This window comes from Hemibagrus wyckioides, linkage group LG28, assembly GCF_019097595.1.
Source record: "Hemibagrus wyckioides isolate EC202008001 linkage group LG28, SWU_Hwy_1.0, whole genome shotgun sequence".
In the NCBI taxonomy this organism is placed as follows: Eukaryota; Metazoa; Chordata; class Actinopteri; order Siluriformes; family Bagridae; genus Hemibagrus; species Hemibagrus wyckioides.
In genome coordinates, this window is record NC_080737.1 from 18512784 (window position 1) to 18537109 (window position 24326).

The 24326-nt window shown below is 37.4% G+C and overlaps 1 protein-coding gene across 1 annotated transcript in view; it reads right to left on the bottom strand.

The window, feature by feature from the left end:
• LOC131348162 (astrotactin-2-like) overlaps nt 1-24063 on the bottom strand; it is a 384655-nt gene extending 360592 nt beyond the window's left edge. Inside the window, exon 1 of the mRNA XM_058382844.1 lies at nt 23678-24063. Within this exon, the coding sequence (XP_058238827.1) occupies nt 23678-24014 (337 nt within the window). The 5' untranslated portion in view covers nt 24015-24063. The remainder of the gene's footprint in view (nt 1-23677) is intronic.
• Nucleotides 24064-24326: the final 263 nt, after the last annotated feature.

A 24326-nucleotide genomic window follows, 5' to 3' on the forward strand; every position in this document is an offset into this window, starting at 1 on the left:
AGATAAATATGTAAAAAATTGTAAATAATAAAAAAAAAATCTAACATTTAAAAAAATACTTTAAAAAAATAAATATTAAAATGAATTAAACTACAATATTTTCAGATTTCAGCTAATTTCATTTATTTATTTTTTTATTTATTTATTATATTGCAAACAGCTTACAATAGTTATGCTTAATAATAGTATGCACACTGAAGTGGTTTATTTCACTGATTATTCATTTCCACATTTTTTTCAGTATTTATGGATATACAGGAACATCAGTGAATAATGAACACCAACAAGAAGAAGTCTGTTTTTTTTTAAATAGTTACCATTATCACGCTGCTATAATAGTGCTGTAATGTCATCATGTACCAAAATCCCTGCCATCAAATTCCATAAACATCATCTTCGCTCCATTGTTGGCAGGAAACTAGAGAGATTCTTTAGCAAGCAAAGCGGCGAATTAAATTTCATGCCTCTTAGCTGTGTTTTTGTTCAGGGCTTACTTTGACAATCCCATTTGTGCTCAAAGGCAAAAAAAAAATCCCTTTTCTAAACACTTGCACACTTTTAATATGAAGATCAGGGTTCGAGTTATAAACTCGGTGTGTACTGAAAGATCAGACGTTACTGGTAAGGGAAGTGTGAAGATGGTCAGATTAAATCACAGAAAAGCTGACCACTTTGTGGTCCTTCATGGCTCTTTTTTTTTGGATCTGGAAAATGATTAATAGTATGCAAGATTTTGAGTTTACTGCTAAAAAAACTAACCATTAAAAGCAAAGCTATGAGCCAGAGTGATATGATGAGCTCCTCAATACGTGTTCTTTTTTATGACATCGTCATTCCAACACTCAAGAACGCAAGCACCATGAATGCTACATTACATTTAGACTAACATGCTAATTGTAATATGTTATTGTTTTTATGGCAACAGCTCATACACAGCGGTGTGGACAGCAAATCTAAGACGTTTTGATAATAAATATGATTTAGGAAAAAGAGAAAGCGAGAGAGAGAGAGAGAGAGAGAGAGAGAGACATTATGAAAGAATAGGTTATAATTTAGTGAAATAGACATCAGTTTAGTCAACTTGATTCCAAAGTTTCATAAAGAGGAGGAGGATCTCGTTAAAGTTCTCCAGGAAATCCAGAGCTATGGAAGCATAGCAAGTACACAAATACGGTAGTGCTCTCCAACCTTGACTTCTCGAATTCTCGCAAAAAGTTCCTCATCATGAAGATTCTTCTTGCTTTTGACTATCAGCCGCTGTCAATCAAATGCAGCTGAAAGAAGCGCAAGACCATCCAGGTTCCCCAACGAGAGATTAGACTCTGCTCTGAGTTGCTATTTCCACCACGTCTCCCCAACAGGAGCGAAGAGCTCGTAAATCCCCTCCAGTTAACCCCGAACTCCTCAGTGTGAGCCGCAACGTGCTGCCAGTGGCTGCCGGGCCTTCGAGGTCACCTTCAAAACGACGCTTACATCATCCTAACAGCTGCACTCCAAACCTGAACCGGGCCGACTTTCATCTGGCGAGGAGAGCTGTCAGCTAGACTCCCGCCGACTGCAGCTGCGACTTCCTTTTATGCCTTTGATGCCTCTGGAAAATACTGCGCTCGTTATACAGCCGCGTCTTCAGGGGCCAGACACAAACACCATGACCTAGAATGGTCATTTGTATTTAATTAGACGCACAGAGACCAAGTTGTAAATTAAAGAAGGAAATAATTAGGACTTTCATCAGGAGTAATTAGGCATGTTTGGAAAAAAATTTGGGTAATATTATGTAGTCTGAATGATAAGCTTACATAACGGCTCTACCAGCTAGGTTTGACTTGTTCATTTGTCAGTTTTTTTTTAATTCATTATTTAAACCTTTGTCATATTAATTATTTAATTCAATTATTTATTGAAACATTTTATTTGTTAACATTTTTTAAAAACATTTTTATTTATTAATTTAATTTTATTAACATATTTTTTGCTTTTTTATTTATTCATGTTTTTACATATTTATTTAATTATTTATTTTGACTTTTATTTGTTTATTTTATTTTCATTCTTTCTTTTAATTTAATTTTCATTTCTTGTTTTCACTTTTTTAATTTAAATTTCTTTATCAATTTTTGTTTTATTTATTTATTTTTAATTTTTTATTTATTTTTTAAATTTATTTCTTCACCAATGTTCTCCTATGTTCACTTGTGTGGAACATGAGTACAGTTCTCATAGAAACCCACATATGTGCAGATTAAAAAAAAAAAAAAAACTCCTGGAGGAACTGATCAGGAAGGTCTTAGCAGCGGTACGAATTCAGTGACCACAGCGTGCCCATGAGCAGAGAGCAGATCCAGACAGTCGACTTATTCTACCATCAGCAAACAAAACGCCCAAGTCTTTTTATATCGAAACCTCAGAGACAAGATGGTGAGATTTACACAAAGCCTCCTGTCTGAGCCAGACTCCAGCTGTAATCCAGCTGTCTAGACCTGACTCCAGTCATAACACACAAACACCACACACTAAAGCAGTTCCCTCTTCTCTATGTTCTCCGTGTTCATGTCCCTGTTCTCCATGTCCTGCATGTCCTTCTCCCTGTTATTCATGTTCTCCATGTCCTTCTTCCTCTTCTCCATGTTCTCCATGTTCATCTCCCTGTTCTCCATGTCCTTCTCCCTGTTATTCATGTTCTCCATGTCCTTCTTCCTCTTCTTCATGTTCTCCATGTTCATCTCCCTGTTCTCCATGTCCTGCATGTCCTTCTCCCTGTTATTCATGTTCTCCATGTCCTTCTTCCTCTTCTTCATGTTCTCCATGTTCATCTCCCTGTTCTCCATGTCCTGCATGTCCTTCTCCCTATTCTTCATGTTCTCCATGTCCTTCTCCCTCTTCTCCATGTTCTCCATGTTAATCTCCCTGTTCTCCATGTCTTTCTCCATGTTCCCCCTGTTTACCATGTTCTCAATGTCCTCCCTGTTCTCCATGTTCATCTCCCTGTACTCTATATCCTTTTCCATTTTCTCCATATCCTTCTCTGTCCTGCATGTCCTTCTTCCTGTTCTACATGTTCTCCATGTACGTCTCACTGTTCTTTATGTTCTTCTTGTCCTTCTCCCTGTTCTCCATGTTCTCTATGTCCTTCTCCCTGTTCATCTTCCTGTTGTCCATTCTCCATGTTCTCTGTGTTCATCTCCATGCTCATTTCAATGCTCCACATTCTCTATGTTCATCTCCATGTTCTCCCTGTTCTCCATATTTATGTCTCTTTTCTCCATGTTCTTCCTGTTTTCCATGTTCATCTCTATGTTCACTATGTTCATCTCCATGTTCTCCATGTTCACCTTCATGCTATATGTTCTCCTTGTTCATCTCCCTGCACTATATTCTTAATGTTCATTTCCATGCACCATGTTCTCATCCCATAAAGCCATATCAGCATGTAGTAGAGCCAGGGCATTGATATAAACCAGTGTTCTGACCAGTCAGATCTGAGAATTCAGCAGCTCTGTGGTATAGACCATTGCCTGGTTGATGCATTGTTATATTTAACCGTCGATGTGAAGATTCCAACGTCATGTTTACATACACCTGACAAGAACAGGTAGCAATTAAACCCCCGCCCCCTTTCCCTATAAATAAAGCCAGTGAGGACTTGAATGCTTTGATTCTGGCTTGAAACGCTGGATCTTTATCGGATAGCACTGATTTTTTTTTAAGCCTCACTGCTGAATGTAATAAAAGAAATCAAATCAGTGACACAGTCGGATAATGATAAGATCATGTTGGATCAACAGCAAGCAAATGATTATACCGTAATAATAAAGAATAAAAAAATAAAATTCGGCACGAGGCAGCTGAGGTGCTCAGGGACTGAATGAAGGACAATGAGACTGGCAGAGGTGACAGCTCTAATAGTCCCACTCGGATGACCTTCGTTAGCGAGCCTTGTCATCCGAGCATGCTCTGTCATTACCAGTTTATCATGAGAGACGCCGTGCTCGCCAGGCCGTGCTGCTCTATCTCTCCGTCTCCGTCTTGTCCTCGTCCACCTTAAAAGGCAAATGGGTCCGGAGCAGCCGAGCGTGCCGCATTGTTTTCTCAGATCAATCAACGGACCTGGCGTGAGCGCTCGAGAAAGTGGTCTCACTCATACGCCAGGATCTGTGGGGCAGCGTGGATGGATGTAATAGCGTATCCAAGGTGGAGGCTGCACTCGACTCTCAACGCTGTGATGAACGTCCTGAATAGCGAGGAGTCGCACCGAGCTGCAGCTTCTACGCCATTTTCCACCTCCTTTGATCTGAGCAATTCGCTGATATTTTCTTTCTGTTACTATAGTTACGTCTGTTGTGAGTTTTTTTTTTAATAACTTTGCAGCAGACAATGTTGTAAACACAAAAAATTTACACAATAATTACACAAATAATCTGGTTCAGCTGATGATCAAAAGATGGTGATTTTTAAAATGATCATATCGCACTTCAGGTTACTGTGTCATTGTCAAATTCAAATGGTCAAATTGGCCGCTATAAGTATTACAAAAATCTGTTAATTTAGTGTCAGGAGTCAAAACATTGATACTTTAACATTTATATTTCATACCTTTACACAAATATTCCATACATTGTCTTTATCGCTATTAAAATAACAACAGGCCATTTTGAGATATCAAGATATTACATCAAAATTATGAGATGATACACTATATTGCCAAATGTTTTGGGACACCCCTCCAAACCATTGAATTCAGGTGTTGTTTTTCAGGGGTTGGACTCGGCCCCTTAGTGCCAGTGAAAGGAACTCTTAATGCTTCAGCTTCATACCAAGACATTTTGGACAATTTTATGCTCTTTGTGGGAACAGTTTGGGGATGACCCCTTCCTGTTCCAACATGACTGCAGACCAGTGACCAAAGCAAGGTCCATAAAGACATGGATGAGTGAGTTTGGTGTGGAGGAACTTGACTGGCCTGCACAGAGTCCTGACCTCAACCCCATAGAACACCTTTGGGATGAATTAGAGAGGAGACTGTGAGCCAGACCTTCTTGTTCAACATCAGTACCTGACCTCACAAATATTCTTCTAGAGGAATGGTCAAAAATTCCCATAAACACACTCCTAAACCTTGTGGAAAGCCTTCCCAGAAGAGTTGAAGCTGTTATATCTGTAAAGGGCGGGACAACTCCATATTACATTCATGTGCATGGAAAGGCAGACGTCCCAAAACTTTTAGTAATATAGTGTATGCTGAAATAAAAAACTCAATACATTAGAAAGAAAATAAGAAAAATAAATTAGAAAAATAATTAGAAAGTAACCTAATATATTAAAATTATACATAAATTAAGATAAAATCATGTCATAAGAAGTTCCCACATTTTTTATCTCAAAAAATGAGATAATTTGTCAGAATTATGAGATAACAAACTTACAAGATATTTGGTTAAAATCATGGCATTTAAACTGAAATAACACAAAATTAAGTGTTAATAAAGTTTAACAAAATATCTTAAATTTGACAGTTATCAAGTTTAAATAATGAGATAACTCGGGGGGGAAATTAACACGTGACTAAATCAAAATAATGAAATTTTAAGTCAACATAATGCCTCACAGTAATAATAATGAATTAATAAATCAATATAATTAAAGCAAGTCAAAATAAAAACACATTATGTTGAAATAACAAGAAATTAAGTTAAAATAATTATTTACTTATTTACTCATCAGTAAATTCAAACAATTTAACTTAAAGTGACAAGATAATATTGTCCAAACAACAAGATTCCTTAATAGAATAATTTGGAATAATGAGTTTGTAAATTAAAATAAGAGATATTTGATTAAAAATATTGAGTGAAAAATAAAGACACATCCTGAAAGATGGAGGCAGAAATAATGAGATAATTCGTCAAAATAAGCAGAAGTGTCAAATTAATGAGACAATCCTTCAGAATACATTGGATAATGAGATATTACTTTAAAATCATGACATATGTTGAAATAATTCCAAATTAAGTGAAGATAAAGACGCTAAAGAATTACGTTGAAAGGAGATTGAAAAAACAAGATCATTTCTTTGAATAATGAGTTTTTTGTTTGTTTTTTTCAATTTATCACCAAGTTATTATAGCTTTCTTTTTTCATTTTTTTATAATTATCACTTACATAGTTATCACAAATAAATAAAAACTAACATGGTTTGGCATGGCTGCTACTCATCAGCAGGTCCGAGACCTCTGAAACCATCCGGATTCTAATTCTAGTTAAGGAGCAGCTCGGGTTCGGCAGCAGTCACATGGTGCTTTATTAAGCAGAAAGTGAAGCGAAAGGCCCAAGGAATAAATCAAGGTCCTAAACGGAGGTGCTTTTATAAATCAGTGTCAGGTTAATACGCCCCCGAAGGACCCGACGCCATCTAGAGCGCAAATAAAGTTTACACAAACGCTGCGTCGTTTTATCTCTCGATCGTTTGCGCCACTTTTATCCCAGCGTGACAGATAGTCTTGTTTTCTACATCGGATTTTTATTAAACAAAAAAACAAACAAGCTCTTTTTTTCTTTTCAGGCTTTTATCACAGTTTTTCTACAGTTAGAGTCGTTCTGCCTCGCCTCTGTGGGGGATTCGGGGAAAGGAAGGATGATGACGGTTTGAATTTGTGCAGCCCCGAGGCTGACAGTGATCTCCGGGACGAGAACGAGGAGGGAGGGTGAGTGGGAGGTGAGAGGAAAAGACTCCGCCCCCCCAAAGGGCCTTAAATTGAAGGAAGAGATAAAGAGATGCATATTGACTGAATCGGAGTAGAAAGAGACAGATACCGCGGCATTGCAGCGGCGCTTTACAATAACTCGCAGCGACAATGCCCAGTAGAAATCTATCTAAAGGCTGACTTGTCAGAATCGGATTCATCCAGGCAGTACAGACGAGAGATAAAGGCAGAGAGAGAGAGAGAGAGAGAGAGAGAGAGAGAGAGAGAGGGAGGGAATAGGAAGACAGATAGTGAGACAGAAGTTGCTTTTTTATTTTCTGCTGATGTCATGATAAGAGCAGGGACCATTGGTTTCAATTTTCTGAGGGAAAAAAAACAAAAAACGTGTGAGATATGAGACGAGACAAAGACCGGCTGCTGATATCAGGCTTTTTTTTCTTCTTCCCCTCACAGCTTGCAAACTCTTTAGAAAATACATCACCCAATTGATTCATTTTACAATGAAAACGGCTGAACAGACTTTCGAGGAAAGGACGGATACGTGGGCAGATAAAGAGAATCAGTTTAGTCACGGTCAGGACGGATTTGGAATCTGTGTAATATTAACTCAGTTCTAGAGTTCAATCATGAACCAGGAGTCATTGAAAAAAAGAAAAAAAAATCTCTGGCTTAGTTTTGTCCTAACGTATTGCCTTTGACTGAATAAGCCATAATAATCCAATAAGCTTCAAAAAGTCCAACTCACCAAATATACTGAGGCCATAAATAATTCCAAAAATTAAACATTATTTATATTCTGTCTTGTTTTTAAATTATTAACATTTGAAATTTAATCTGATTCAACTTAAGAGAAGAAATGAGTTAATAATGACAAGAACGTGTTCAAGGTGCAACATGGTGATGCGTCCAGGTTCTCTGGTTTCCTTCCACTTCCAAAAAACACACCAAGATTTAGACAGGAGTTTGTATTCCCACCTCATACTATGTGTTCCTGGGATTGACTCCAGATCCAATTACAGTGGAACCCCGGCATACGAATGCTCTGTCTTTAAGAATTTTCACCTTAAGTATTGAAATTTTGCGAGAATTTTTTGTTGAAGCTTTTTCGGCATACGAATGAACTGAAACGAATGCCGGCTAAGTTGCACGTACGTCCGGGAGTCTTTCAAAACTTGTTAGCATCAGTGGAAAGCCAAGTGAAGCCAACTGAAGCCAGTTTACGAATTCCCTGAAATTTTTTTCAGTCAGTGTAAGCTGTTAGGAAAGAGTCAACCCACGAGACCAACGTTGCCTTCGGCATGCGTTCAAAAACTAGGTGATTTTTTGGGTGTTTTGTTGTTGACAGATTGGTGGTGTGGGCGGTCTGTTCTATTTTTAGTCTCAAGCTTGGTGGCACGACATCCTGTGAAGAGCCTTGCCATGGCTTGGGTCAGTTCTTTGTAAGCAGCCATACAGTGTACATATGTTTCGTATTGGTCATTTTGGTCATGTTTTTGGGAGCTGGAACGGATTATCTGCATTTACATTATTTCTTGGGAAAATACAAATTTTCACCTTAAGAACTCGCCTCCAGAGCGAATTAAATTCGAATGCCAAGGTTCCACTGTATTATATGTCCTCTATGATCTGACCAACTATGTGTTTTTCTTTTCTCCAAAAAACCAAATATAAAGAGAAGTAACACCTACATGAGTCGGATTTCCTCTACTCTTTCCTGTTTTTAGAGTTTTTTTCTTACATCCATAGCCCGATAACCTTAGCATGATGGATGAGTGTATGGTTTATGGCTTTCGAAAATGAAACCTGACCTTTAAAATAAGTAGAATAATGAAGCCAGGGCTAGTGTGCCTAGCTTGAAAAATAGTGTAGATCTGGTCATACATCCAAGCTCCAGAGATTCTGTCATGAAAGTGGGTTCCTGATGCTAAAAAAAGTATATATATAAATATATATTGATAGCACATCCAAATCAATTGTTAGATAAGAGTTACATAATGAATCTAGTACAGTAGACACGTGCGTAATTTGTTCATTTAAATGGATGAAGTCTGCAGGGAAGCCTATTAGACATCGAGAACAGCTGTGTGTCTGAAACACATCACTGATTATCTGGCATGTGACCTTCACTAACAAAACCGAGAGGAAAACTAATTAGCAAGTCGTTTCATACATATAAAGAACAGTCAAAAAAGCACAGAAAACAAAACTTTCCTCGTAGGTCTGTAAAGGAAAAAAAACCTCAAGAAGTGGATAAATGTACTCGACACCAGTGTGAAAGAAAGTCAAACCGCATTCTGCTCTCTGCAGCACCTTTGTTTGAACAAGCTGTAGATTTTCACTTTTATGTGCCGTGCAGTATGTCTACTGTCAAATAATTTTGGTTTTAATTCATCAAAAGTGCACGTAAATCCACACCCCCCACCGCCACCCCCTCGACTGCTGCCTGAACATTGATTAAATCCATTTATAAAGCTCAGCTCCACACCACACGCCTAATGCCAAACTGGTTTGTGGAGATGATTTGTTGAGATTCGATTTCTTCACTGTTAAGCAATAAAACTCACCCGTGCGTATTTTATCAATTCGGCCCATGGAACGCTTCATTCGTTCGTTCGTTCGTCCAGCAGGGAAAACTGCTCTCTCACTCCGATTGCTTTCCTCTCAAGTGAATACAAAACATTTCAAAGATCACAAGGAACCAGATCGTACGCTTTTATATAGTAACTTCCTGTGTGAGCTGTCCTTGGTTAACGAATATTCCAGACAGTTTGGTTACACTTTGCTCATCAGAAGCAGCAGAGCAGAGGATTAATCCACATTTCAATTTCCTTCCTGGAAACACAAACAAGTCTTTTCAATATTTCTTGGTATTTGCTCAGGTAACCTTCACACTGAAAATAAAAGCTGGTTGAAGTGACTTTGTTCTAAATGGCTACGTCAGTTCCACGCAATTGAACTGAGTGACATTAACGCGATCGGTGTCATTCATCTAACGTGAATTGAGTGTGGATTTTCTGGAGGTGTTAGCATGATTTCTGAAATCAGAAAGGGACTGGAGTAAGAATTGAGATGAACAGAGATAGAATAATGCTTCATAACTCATCTGATTAATTAATATATAAATAAATAGAATCCAAATTTCAGTATCAGTATGAAAAACTCTCAGAGTTCTTCCAGGAGACTTGCCCAGTATTTGTTCTGTTCAGTTTTGTCTTTCTGGAAGTTTGTGTTCATTTCTGTGATCGCAAAATCATGGAAATGTGAAGGGACTGGAGAAGCAACAGTATGCTAAGATGAAGTTCAGTATCGCTATCAGTACCAAAAAATCTCAGAAGTCTTGCACCAGTTCTTCCAGGAGACTTGCACTGTTCATTTCCATCTTTCTGGATCTTTGAGTTCATTTCTGCGATCGCAAAATCATGAAATCGTGAAAAGAGTGAAGAAGCAACGGAGATAAGATAATGCCCCGCGGCTCGTCTGATTAATTAATATTAATAAATAGGTTCCAAGTTTCACTCTCACTATCAGTACCAAAAAAACACTCAGACCAAAGAACCCAGGATTGATGCGTTCCTATTCAGGACCCAAATCCTGATGGAGCACCGAGGTGTTGTTTAGAGTCACTTTAATCCAGACCTCTCCGGTCCAGTGATGGACGTGTGTGCTCCTGCAGCTCACTGGGTTAATCATTCTCCTGAACCCTGCAGAATTGCTTATCCTCACCTCTGAAGCCCTGCTTTGGTGAACTCTTCCTTATAATTCAGAGATCTGCCACGGACGGAAGATATCGAATGCGAAAGCTGAAAAATGACTCGTCTGTAACTCAGGGTTTTAGCACAGGATCTCATCAGAGATGTTTTTTTTGCTGTTGTTTGTTAAAAACAATCAAGTTTTACAACAAAATTTTAAAGATCTTTTTTTTTTTTAATCGCACAATAATATGATTTTCTCATAATAATGATTTAAAACAACAATGAAATATTTTTTGAAACAAAAATCACTTGTGACTTTTTTCCTCATAATTGCTGAGTGCATTTTGTTTACAAATGTAAGAAAAAGAAATATTTATAACTTTTTTTTAATTGAACAAATTTTTAGACAACTTTTTATCTTCCAATAACATTAATTTATTTTAACTTTATTTTAACTTTTTAAATTAATTTAATTTAACTTAGTTTAAAAAAAAATTCAAGATAAAAATTCACAATTGGAGAGCGTTACATTTTCTCATACGTGGCGCAAACAGTTAGTCGTATAAAAAAAATGAATAAATAAATAAAATAAAAATTCGAAAAAAAAAAAAATCCATCCATCTAGCTGTAATACTCTAGTGACTCAATTCTTCCAGGAGGCTTCCAATGGTGTTTTTTTCTGTTCATTTTTGTCTTTCTGTAAGTCTGGATGTTTGCTAAGATCCTGAGATACTAAATATTTCAACAAACTCATCTTTTTGAAGTGATTGTAACTCGCTAGTTTTATAGTTGGATCGTTTTCAGAAGCTAAACCGTGTCAGCCTGCTAGCATGCACAGGTATGTTAGCCGCATCTCAGTGCAATCTGTATTCAGAGAGCTGCTTGTACGCTGGTTTTTATGGGTCAACGATCGTGGATTTGTTCCCTCCTGATTATTCAAGTAGCTCAAAAAATAAAAAAATAAACACTCGCTGGATTGGCAGATTACCAACAAGCTTGACATGCAGAGATCCCAAGCAGAGAAACCTTTTTTTTTCTTCTGCAGAATAAAAATCCCCTCCAGAGACGGTTAGGAAGTAGGGATTTTGGTCCATTAATATGAATAGAAGCAGATTTTTTATTTTTTTGATATTATATTTGGAATAAAAGAGCAGCGATGCCGAAGGGATCAGTGGGGAAGACTTCTGAGGGGTTTCACGTCTTGCTTTTAAGATGTTTTTTTTAAGCCTACACACAAGCTGAACGATTTCAGAGACACCAGGGATTAATCAAACACGCACACACACACACACACACACACACACACACAGATGGAGAAAGAGAAATATAAATAAATACATAAAGAGGTTTTGGTGAAAAAATCCAGACTTAAACTCAAGACGTATGGATTTGTTTTAAGTGTAATTTGGTACAACTTTTAAAGTTAAAATTAGAAGTTGTATGAAATTTTAATTTCTGATAAAATATTACAGTTTTGCCTGTTTTTTTTTTTTTTTTCTTTTCATTTGAACACATGGGATGTGTGATATGGGAATTCAGGGCTCAGAAATTTAGATTTGATGTAAATGCATCCAAGTGTGAAGTGTCCAGGGGAAAGTGGACACAGTGAGAGGTCAAACTCACAAAATATTCATCACAATCGAAACAATTAACATAGAGTAGAATGCAGTAAAGTAGAATAAGGTAGATTAAAGTAGATTAGAGTAAAGTGGAGTACAGTAGAATAAAGTAGATTAGAGTGGAGCAGAGTAGAGTAAAGTGGAGTAGAGTAGAATAGTGTAGAGTAGTGTAAAGTACAGTAGAGTATTGTAAATTCAATTCAATTCAATTCAATTTTATTTTATTTGTATAGCACTTTTAACAATGGACATCATCCCAAAGCAGCTTTACAGAATATTTACAGAAAGAAAGAAAGAAAGAAAGAAAGAAAGAAAGAAAGAAAGAAAGAAAGAAAGAAAGAACGTAGTGCAAAAAGTCCCAGATGTTAGACAAAATCATCCCTAGTGAGAAAGCCTGAGGCGACTGTGGCAAGGAAAAACTCCCTTGAGAAAAACTCCCTGGTAAGAGGAAGAAACCTTGAGAGGAACCAGACTCAAAAAGTTTAAAGTACAGTAGAGTAAAGTAAAGTGGAGTACAGTAGAATGATGTAGAGTGGAGTAGAATAGTGAGTAAAAAAGAATAGTGTAGAGTAGAGTAAAATAGAGTAGAATAAAGTAGAATATAGTAGAATAGTGCAGAGTAAAGTAGAGCAGAATAAAGTAGAGTAGATTAGAATAGAGTAAAGTAAAGTGGAGTACAGTAGAATAAAGTCAAGTAGAGTAGAATGAAGTAGAGTAGCGTAGAGTAAAGTGGAGTACAGTAGAATGAAGTAGAGTAGAATAGTGCAGAGCAGAGTAGAGTAAAGTAGTGTAAAGGGCAGTAGAGTAAAGTGGAGTACAGTAGAATGAAGTAAAGTAGAATAGGGCAGAGTAAAGTAGAATAGAGTAGAATAAAGTAAAGTAGACTAGAATAGAGTAGAGTAGAGTAGAGTAGAGTAAAGTGGAGTATAGTAGAATAAAGTAGAGTAGTGTTAAGTACAATAGAGCAGAGTAAAGTAAAGCAGAGTACAGTAGAATGAAGTAAAATAGAGTAGAGTAGAATAGTATAGAGTAGAGTAGAATAAAGTAGAGTTAAGTAGAATAGTGCAGAGTATAGTAAAGTAGAGTAGACTAGAATGAAGTAGAGTAGAGCAGAATACTGTAGGGCAGAATAAAGCAGAGAAAAATAGTGTAGAGTAGAGTATAATAAAGTAGAGTAGAAAAAAGTAAAGTAAAATGAAGTAGAGTAAAGTTACTGTATGAACTGTAATGGCATATGCACTTCTAAAGCTTTTTTTAGTTTCTATTGAATCAGATGAATTACATTTAAGCGTGTAGCTTTGCCTGCTAACGGCTAGTCATCAAGCTAACATAAGTAAAGCCTAACTAGCTAGATGTTACTTAGATAGTTTGGCATAAAGTGTTTAACATCACTGTAAATTTTAATAAATAAATAAATAAATAAATAAATATCATTGGTTTGATCAGTCTGAGAGCACTTTTCATCAGAAATGTACACAAAATTTGTATTTTGAAGAATTCAATTTTTTGAGTTTTGCATTTAGGATTCAGTTTGTTCTTTTTTTCCCTTTTCTTTTTCTTTTTCTTCTTTTCTTCTTAAAAACACCCAAATGCTGTAAATTCAAATTATGTTTTTTTTATCCAGTCTTATAGCTAGCAACAACACACAAAAATTCCAAAAAAGCAAACAAATATATTCTTAGATCATATTCTAATATCAGCTTTCAAGCTCAGTTTTTGAAAAAAATAAAAAATAAAATAAATAAATATTTAAATAAATAAAAACTCCAGTTTAAATCCAGATATATTCTGCCAATTATAAAGCATGCTATTGGGAAAACATGGAAAGTCTGCCACAGAAATCAAGCCCACAGTTAGAAAGACCTCAGTGGTGGCAGGTTCCACAATCTCTGGCACTTTGACAGTCAAGGAAAAAAATAATTACCCATCAGCCATGATCTCTGTTCACCTATTATACTCTTCTCTCGACACTCCCATAACTGTCTGTCTCTCTCTCTGTCTCTGACGCAGTTTAAAGTGTGTCACGTCCGGGTGTCCCCGCCCTGTGCGGGGCGCAAACTCGGACCTCCGTGGTGGTGCGTGTGCCTGACAGACCCATCCGTGGGATTCAGACAAGCGCTGCTTTATTAACATAAACACAAGACATGGGGAAGACGAACCTAATAACTAAGACATGGTAACGGAAACCTAACCTGACCTGAACATAGAACATAGAACATAGAACAATGACCGGCAAAGACAGGTACAAAATACACCTAATAAAGCAGGCTTCCAAGGTAACTGTCCAGCTGTTCTTGACAAAGTGACACATGACTGAATCATGCTTCAGAAGACGCTGCTGTGTGGATGTGAGCCATACTCATAGTCGACTTCCTGCCAGTCAGTGTAGCTTAGCACCAAAACCAGTCCAATAAATTAGCAAATTCCAACAAGCTCTTGGTAATATGACACATCAACATGACAGAAAGACCAGAAACAACCTAAAATACGCAAGGAACAGACGGTCTACGCTTGTCGAATTTAAGAAATCAGACTAAACTGAATGTAGCGGAAAATCTTAGCAACAGCTTTCAATCAGAGTAACATTTTTCTCATTAAAAATTTTTTTCAAAGTAATGACTTTCAAATTTTCAAAGTTAACGCAACTGAAGCACATTTATTTTATCACAAAATTGATTTTTTCACAAATTGTACGGTTTTTTTGTACCACCACCAAGAAGAAATTTATATTACCGTCCAGAATTAGTGGTTAAATCTTATAACATTGTTGTAATGGTTTTCAAACTTGATTTGAAGGCTACAAAAGATAACACAGTAAAATTTCTCTTTCATCAGTTACATTTTCTTCCAATTTTTTTTGCCTTTTTTTGTAGAAAAATGTAGAAGTACCAGAAAAAGACACCTATAAAAGTTTTCATTTCATTTCATCTATCTACCTTTGATGAGCTAAAAAAAAAAAAAGTTACAGAAAATGAAACAGTACGTACCGAAAAAACTGCTAGCATGTGGTGCTTTGTATTCTTCACTACTGAGGAGGAAAAATCAATTCTTAGAGAAACCCCCTTCAATTAGCATGACATTTTGTGAAAGGTCATCCAAATTAATGAAACATGTGAGAGATGTAATTGTGGCATTTCTGATTTTTTTTTTTTCAAACTTATCCGACATCCAGCTGTAATGCTTATGCTATTTATTTTTATTTTATTTTATTTTATTTTGTTTTATTTTTTAATTATTTTCCCTAAACCCCACCCACCACTGGATAGGAGTGGGCGGAGTCAGAATATGTTAGGAATATAATACTGTACAATTTAAGATTTAGAAATCTTTTAGAAATCTGATTGCTGTCTATTTTCCAAAACCAAAATTTTATTACTGAATCTAAAGAAGCAGAATTTCAGCAAAAAGTTTATAATGGTCCTACTGCATCAACTGCCCCGGATAACACGACTGAGTGGCAGTTATGTTTTAAAACGCAGCCATTAATTATTCATTAAGTGGCATAAATAAGACGATTTGTAATTTGTTTTGTTTCATAGCGATGCTTTTTACTAGAGTCACAGAGACTGAACAGATGAGATGGAGACACTGATTAATCTGTCCAATTGTCTTTAAATCAGACTAAAGAGAATAAAATGCTAATCCAAGGCTAAAAACATTTTCCACATTCTGAGCTAATGTCTCTCTCTCTCTCTCTCTCTCTAGCCTTGTAGCTAGTCTCTGATCTGAGGAGCCACCTTTGGCTAAATAATTCACCCAAATGAAGGAATAAACCTCAACAGTGGAACTGCTTCAGAAGCTCACCTGGGCAGTCTAGTTCACATTTGGACATCTGGACAGTCTAGTTCACATCTGGACAGTCTAGTTCACATCTGGACAGTCTGGTTTCCATTTGGACACCTGTACACTCTGGTTCACATCTGGACAGTCCTGCAGTCCTCCAGTTTCACGATGGACACACCCCCATTCGTTTTAACCACAGCATCCCGAATCCAGTACATTACAGGAACAGAAGAGTGCACAGGTCCTGAAGTAGCCGTCTGTCCTTTTCAGTGTGTATGCAGAAAAGATCAGGTGAGACAGGTAGAAAGACTCTCCAAATGAAAGCTTCCATCTCATCCTTTTTATCTTAACTCTGCCTTCCTCAATGTTCTTCCATTCCAGGGGTAATAAATCATGTCGGCGCTTACAGATTGGGGCCTCGTCTCCGAGCCAGGTTCGGTTAAACAAGCAGAGGCTACTTCCTTTTCTCACAAACGCTTTTCTCTTTTCATCCGTCCATCTCTTCCTGGAAGATTTGTATATGGAAATTTTAACACAAGACCTAAATGTTACATGCTGTGAGATTTTCTACATTTTTTGGTTCTTTTGGATGGTGATGTGGACAGAGAGAGACCTGAAGCTGAAGAGTTCAATCTGAAAAGGACCAGTTTGGGTAGTTAGATTTAAATATATTATATTTAGATAGATTTGATTGGATTATTAGATTAGATTAGATCATTTATTATTTAAATAAATGATATTATATTTTTGAGCAGGTTGAAGGTATATATATATATATATATGGAAGTAATCAAACATATAATGCAGTGAAGTGAAGTGAATAAGACTGATGATCTCCTCATCATGGCACCTGTTATTAGGTATTACAAGTGTCTCTCAAAGTTGATGTTAGAAGCAGGAAAATGGACAAGCGTAAGGATTTGAGTGAGTTTGACGAAGGGCCAAATTGTGATGGCTAGACCACTGGATCAGAGCATCTCCAAAACTGCAGCTCTTGTGGGGTGTTCCCGGTCTGCAGTGGTCAGTATCTATCAAAAGTGGTCCAAGGAAGGAACAGTGGTGAACCAGAGACAGGGTCATGGGCGGTCGAGGCTCATTGATGGACCGTGTGATCCGATCCAACAGACGAGCTACTGTTGCTCAAACTGCTGAAGAAGTTAATGCTGGTTCTGAATGTGGTTAATGAAGGTGTCAGAATACACAGTGCAGGACGGGTCAGGGCTGTTTTGGCAGTAAAAGGTTGACCAACACAATATTAGGCAGGTGGTCATTTGTACAATCTGAACAGAGAATTAAAGAAACGCTTGCTCTGTTTTCTTCTTCAAACAGCAAATCCATGACATTTGCATTGCAGATTGCGTACATGATTCATTCATACGGTATTTTCAGATTTTCTGTTTACTGATTTCCTAAAAAACATTGACTCATGCTGCAGGTCGACTGCCACAGAAGCCAAATGTCAAACCAGCACCAGCAGAAGTTCAGTCCTGATCTGTGACTTATACCACTTCTAAACCTGCATCTTAAATTTTCATAAAACTTTATCACACATCTGCTAAAGTGAGCTGTAAATGTTATTTTCTTTTCTGCCAAAAAACAAACAATCAATAAATAAATAAATAAACACACTTCATAACCATGTATGAAAGGCTAGAATATACAGTATATATTCGAGAAAATCTACAACAGCACTGTGATGTCATACTCATTACTGCATTACTGAAAAATCCTGTCGTGTTTAGATTTTTTGTTTTTAGGTTTTAAATTTAATCAACCTTTTATATATATATATATATATATATATATATATATATATATATATATATATATATGTATATTATCTGAAAAAAAAATATGGTAAATCTGCGTAGAACTACGTGTAAAAATTACAGGAAAAACAAACAAAAAAAATAGATGCAAAAAAATATAAAAGCATGTAAAAATCATGTGATGAATAAATAAATAAATCATGAAACATATATATATATTTTTTTTTACAAATTCTATTTGTATCCCACATACATCTTCTTCTTATTATTTTTTACAAGATTTTTTAAAATTATTTATTGATTTGTTAAGTTTTAATACTTTGTGATTTTTAAACAATCAATATATATTTTAAAATTTATTTTTTCCACATGGTTATATATTTACACATGTGAAATGTATACCTGATTAATAGAATAGATTTTAATTCCTTATATGATTTTTACAGCTGATTAATTTATTCTGACGTGTGAGGAATAAAGTCTCAGATGATTTGAAGACACAAACCTGTGAGCTCTCATGCACAATTTCAGAGTATAACATCTTCAGAATCTTCACATGCGATCACATTGACATAACAACATCTCGTCATGCTTTGTGAACGTGAACAAACCGTGAGAAAACAACAAACGAGATTTATTTAGCGACCTTTGCCAATAAGAGCTGGTAATCCTGACTGGCGTGTCAGCTCAGGTGACCCATTTCCACCTGCCAGCTACCGAAACCTCTAATCCTTCTGGCAGATAACATTTTCCGCAGATACGAGACATATTTCATCACTTCGGTCCCTCGTGTTGATTTGCCTCCGAGGCAGGGGCTTAGCGAGGCCAGGTTTCATGATGCACACGGACCCTCAGGCCCGGGGAAAGTCTGGGTAAATTAGCCACTAGTGTTAACCTATACGCTGACATCCATCTCTGGATCTGGGAGAGCGGAGCGGACTCATCGCTCGGCCAAATGGGAGGACGGGGAGCGGTGACTCAAATCCAGGCAGCTGTCGTTAATGAGAGAAAGCAAGTGATTTGTGGACCGCCATGCCAGCCTCTTGTCTCTGCTCAGCCAGCACTTTATACACAGCCAGAGAGGCATTTAACACGAGAGCCTCATTCTGCTGTGGCCAGTGTCTGTTTGCCTATTAAACTAACTTTAATCGGATCAATTGCCACTCTGTAAATTTGCACTCTAGTTAGCAGCCTGTGCTGACTTTAAACAAAAAATTTTAAAAAAGTTAGCTATCTTTTACACACAGGTGATGATATCTTTGAGTACAATGAGAAAAAAATTCCATGCTATGTCCAGAAATAAAACACCATGTGATCACATGAGCAATAAAACTGCAGATAAAAATAAAGCTGAAAATAAATAAATAACAAAAGTTGTGGAGAAAATTTCACATAACCGGCCCAAAAGCTGCACTTTTCTCTAAATATGTATTATTACATTAAACTACTAAAATTTAACTTTTTAAAAACTATGTAACTGTTTGACTTTTATTCCAACAAAACGAAACAAGAATTATATTGAATTTACAAAATTATATTGAAAAAAAAAAAAACAGCCTGAGGCTTTGTTCATGTTGTGGTGCTGCCCTTGAACTTCGGAGTCCTGCTCTAACATCACGCTCACGAGGGATTTAATTATGGAGATTACCACAGGCTACAGTTCACCACATGTACATATGTCCCTGATCCCGACAAAATCGTTCTGACCGTGTACCAGCGCTGACCAAGATCCAAGATGGAGGTGAAGCAGTCAGTGATGCACACACTCTTAATAATCACAGAGGGTTTACACTGAAGAATTAACCAGTTCATTTTAAATGACTCATCTATAAGGCTCTGATTTTTTTCTAATCCTCATACCCAAGGCATCCATTCTTCCATTCTTAGTTAATCCCAATCTATTGATTAGTATCATTTCACAGTCTATTTATTAGACCCATAGTCTCCAAGGCTTTGAAGCTCAGTTTCTGAATTTGTATTAGTCTCAAACACTCTGATTCTTTCTTCAGTCCCAGTTTCCTGATTAGTCCCAGTCTTTAATTCTTAGTAAATCCAAGTCTTTTGATTAGACCCAGTCTCTTAGGCTTTGATTCTTACTTAATCCCAGTCTCTTAATTAGTCTCAGTCTCAAACACTCTGATTGTTTATTCAATCCCAGTCTCTTGATTAGTCCCAGTCTGTAAGGCTTTGATTTTTGTTAATCCCAGTCTCTTAATTAGTCTCAGTCTCAAACACTCTGATTGTTTATTCAATCCCAGTCTCTTGATTAGTCCCAGTCCCTAAGGCTTTGATTTTTTGTTAATCCCAGTTTCTGAATTAGTCTCAGTTTCAAACACTCTGATTCTTTATTCAATCCCAGTCTCTTGATTAGTCCCAGTCTCTAAGGCTTTGATTTTTGTTAATCCCAGTCTCTTAATTAGTCTCAGTTTCAAACACTCTGATTCTTTATTCAATCCCAGTCTCTTGATTAGTCCCAGTCTCTAAGGCTTTGATTTTTGTTAATCCCAGTCTCTTAATTAGTCTCAGTTTCAAACACTCTGATTCTTTATTCAATCCCAGTCTCTTGATTAGTCCCAGTCTCTAAGGCTTTGATGTTTAGTTAATCCTAGTCTCTTGATAATTCTCATATCAGAGGCTTTGATTCTTTGTTCATCCCAGTCTCTTAGGTAGTCTAAGTCTCAAACCCTCTGATTCTATCTTCAATCCCAGTCTCTTGATTAGTCCCAGTCTCTAAGGCTTTGATTTTTTGTTGATCTCCTTTTCTGAATTAGTCTCAGTCTCAAACACTCTGATTCTTTCTTCAATCCCAGTTTCTTGATTAGTCCTAGTCTCTAAGGCTTTGATTCTTAGTAAATTAAAGTCTTTTGATTGGACCCAGTCTCTAAGGTTTTGATTCATAGTTAATCCCAGTCTCATATCAGAGGCTTTGATTCTTTGTTAATCTCAGTTTCTTAATTAGTCAGTTTTAAATGTTCTGATTCTTTGTTTAATCCCAGTCTCTCGATTTGTCTGAGACTCAGTCTAAGTCTCAATCTCCAAGACTTTGATTCTTAGTTAATCCGAGTCTCTTGAATTAGTCTCAGTCTCAAATGCTCTGATTCTTTGTTTAATCCCAGTCTCTTGATTAGTCTCGTGTCAAAGCCTTTGATTCTTTGCAAATTCCAATCTCTCGATTAGTCTCACTCACAGTCTCAAAGGTTTTAATTCTTGGATAATACCAGTCCCTTAATTAGTCTCAGTCTCCAAGGCTTTGATTCTTCATTAATCCCAGTCTCTTGATTAGTCTCAGTCTTGGTTAGCATGAATTATTTAAGATGTTTCTTTAAACTCCTGTTTATCTTTAGACACTAAAGATCAGGCTGTTGGTTAATCCAGTCTTTAAGGCTTAGTTCTAGGATCAGGTTCTTGCTCAGTCTTAATCTTTATGTCTCAGATTCTTAGTATTTAAGGCTCTGATACTTGGTTAGTCTCATTATCAAATGACTAGACTGCTGATTAGTCCCATTGTCTATGGATCAGACTGTTGGTTAGTCCTAGTCTCTAATGCTTTGACACTTTTTTGACAAATTTGTAATGCTCTGAATTTTGATAAGTCCCAGTCTCAAATTTTCTCACTCTTGATTAGTCTCAGTCATCTCACTTAGCCACAATTCTTAAAGCTCTCATACTTGGATAGTCTCAGTATCAAATGACTAGACTCTTGATTAGTCCAACTCGCTATGGATCAAGCTGTCTCAGACTCTGATTCATTACCTCTTGTTAATCCCAATCTCTGAAGGTCTGGCTCGTATTTTTTCCCCCACTTTTTCATGCTTCTACTGCTTGGTGAACTTTAATTTTCTAAGCTCTGATTCTTACTTATCTCCAGTGTCTAAGGATCTAATATCTGCTTAATATTAGTCTTCAAGGCTTAGACTTTTAGTGTTTTATACCGTTTTTAAACACATCTGATTGCTGGTTACTCCCAGTATTTAAGAATCTCCTACTTGGTCTTCAGTGAGAGACGCAGCGTCTGGGCGGCTGGACCTGATTTCTATTGCATTTTCATCGTCCTGGATGGATAAAGATTTGAGATGGGTCTGTTCTGGGAGGAAACGATTTTCTCCATGTGATACACAATGCGATGTAATTTCCTCCTAGAATTTAATGATGCAGATCTGAATGAAACTAGAAAAATGCTTGTGATGACTGATACTCTTATGGCTTTGAGGTTGTTGGTTGTTATTTTTTTTATTTATTTCAGGTATTTGAAGCATGGTGTTTCATACCAGGACAACATGAATCCATTATACGTATTCTTCCCTCTGGACTGGGATGGAGAATAGCTGATGCAGGCCCAGCTGCACCAGTGCCTCCAGTCAATACCATTACAAGGATTTTCTGGTCAATATTAAACCCCTGTGTGGATTCTACTCCTCTAACCTGGTATATAGCCTTCACATTAAATCGCACGTACGATGTTATGCTAAACCTCCGCGCTCATTCCAAACACATGGCACAGTTTCCACTCCTTCCTTTTCAAAAGGCATCTGACATCAAAAATACACCACAGGCCACAGGAGGATGCCTCGAACCACACCACCACGCAGCGCAGCTTCAATCTCAGATTTACTGACTCGAGACTTTTTTTTTTTCTTTCTCTCTCTCTCTTTTTTTTAAACCACGTAATATAACACCAGTCAGCATAAATAAATAAATTTGTGGCTCTGACAATGAAATGACATTAACAAGTTTCCAGCCATTTGGATAATTGCAAAAGCTCAGGATGCAGATTAATAGCAAAAGGTGTAGTTTGTAGGTGTCGTAGTGCCAGAGATTATTATTATTACGGTACCTCAAGCTGCAGTAATTATGAACGAGGCATCGCTCCGTCAAGTGATGAGAATGATATTATTAATTAATGACAAACTAACCACAAGCCTATAAACACATTAGCCTGCTGCTGAGATCTGTACGGAAAAAAAAGTACATTATCAGATGCTCCCTAAAGAGACATAAGTATTAGTTTTTATTACAGAAAAAAAAATGCATGTTAGAGTTCATTTAACAAGGTATTTATATCCCAGTAAACACACACACACACACACACACACACTGTATCCTTTGCTAAGTAACACTTTATTTTGTTCCTCCAGCACTGACACTGGAGACTCCTTCCATAAATCATCATGTCAGCGATTCTACATGATTTTTAAACTGTTGTGAAGGAGCTGTCGCTATAGAAACGATAACGTATAACAGTCACGCGCTACTGTCAGTGCAGCTTTAAAAGATTTTTCTCTTTTATCGGATGTTGTAACAGTAAATGCAGTAATAGATGAACATTCATACATAAATATTTTTAACAGCATACACTGAACAGCTTTCTGAAACTCTAAGCATGTCAGTCTTTACTGTTAATCAAGTGGAACTGAAACTAAAAAAGGGAGATTCATCTTTTTTTATAGGTAACTTACATTTTTTGAACTGTTCTTCAGTATAAGTGTTGCTTTATTAGAAATTGTATAGTTTAATTAATTAATTTATTTATTTTGTTTGTTTGTTTTGACATATTTGAGAACATGAGGAGTTTCGAGGATGTAGTAGCAATACGTGAGATATACAGCAATGGCCATTAAATACAGGTAGGATAGATAGATAGATAGATAGATAGATAGATAGATAGATAGATAGATAGATAGATAGATAGATAGATAGATAGAGTAGACTTGCAGGACCCGGTTGTAACACACACTGAAAACGCTTTCATTCATTCACTGTGGTCTCACACACACATACACACACGCGGTCAAACACACGCGCGCGCACGCACACACACGCACACATACATATATACACACACGCACACACACATACACACACACACACGCCCCTCCATCGCACTTCTCTTTATCCCTTAATTAACTCTCTTTCTCTCTCTCGTTTCTTCCGTATCTCTCGGTCGCACGCGCGCTGTTGTTACGAACGCATCGTGTCTTCATCAGTCTCGTAAACATGAACAAAGACGTGAACAGAAACGCACCAAACTATTCCACAGCATCCCGTGATCCAGAGAGGGCGCGTGGTAGCAAAAATAAATAAATAAAATAATGAAATAAATGGCGAAGGCTCACCGAGTGTGAAGTAGGGCAGCGCGGTGTTATCCAGATCGTCCAGCACCGACACGGCTCCCGGTACGTCACTCCGCACGAACAGCAAGAGCCGGGAGTCCGCCGCGCCCGCACTCCCGGATCCCACGCTCAGCTCGCTCTCGCGCAGCACGGGCAGCGTGGACACCGTCACCGTTTTGACCTCGCATGTGCCCGCCGCCGCGTCCTTTTCTCCGCCGGGCTTCGGTCCTCCCGCCGCGGTTCCGGTTCCCGTAACCGTCCCAGTGAGGAACTCCTCCAGCGAGAGGAAGAGGAGGAGAAAGAGGAGGAGGAGGACGAGCCGTGCCGCGCTCCGCGCCATTCCCCCGGTCCCCGTGTGTTTTTTTTTGAGCGAAGCGCGCGGAGGCTGCGCGCTCGTTTATAAAGCGGTTGCGTGTGGGCGCGCGGGGGCGCGCGACTCCGGCCGGGAATGAAAGTGGCGGGGCGCAGGTGAGCTGAGGTTCGCGCTGCTGTTAACCAATCCCATCCGGTACGGTAATAATAATAATAATAATAATAATAATAATAATAATAATAATAATAATAATAAAATTATAACACTTCTAGAACACTTTATTTGTTTGTTTTCGTCTTCAATCAATCTCACAGTGTAACACAAATATTATTTTATTAA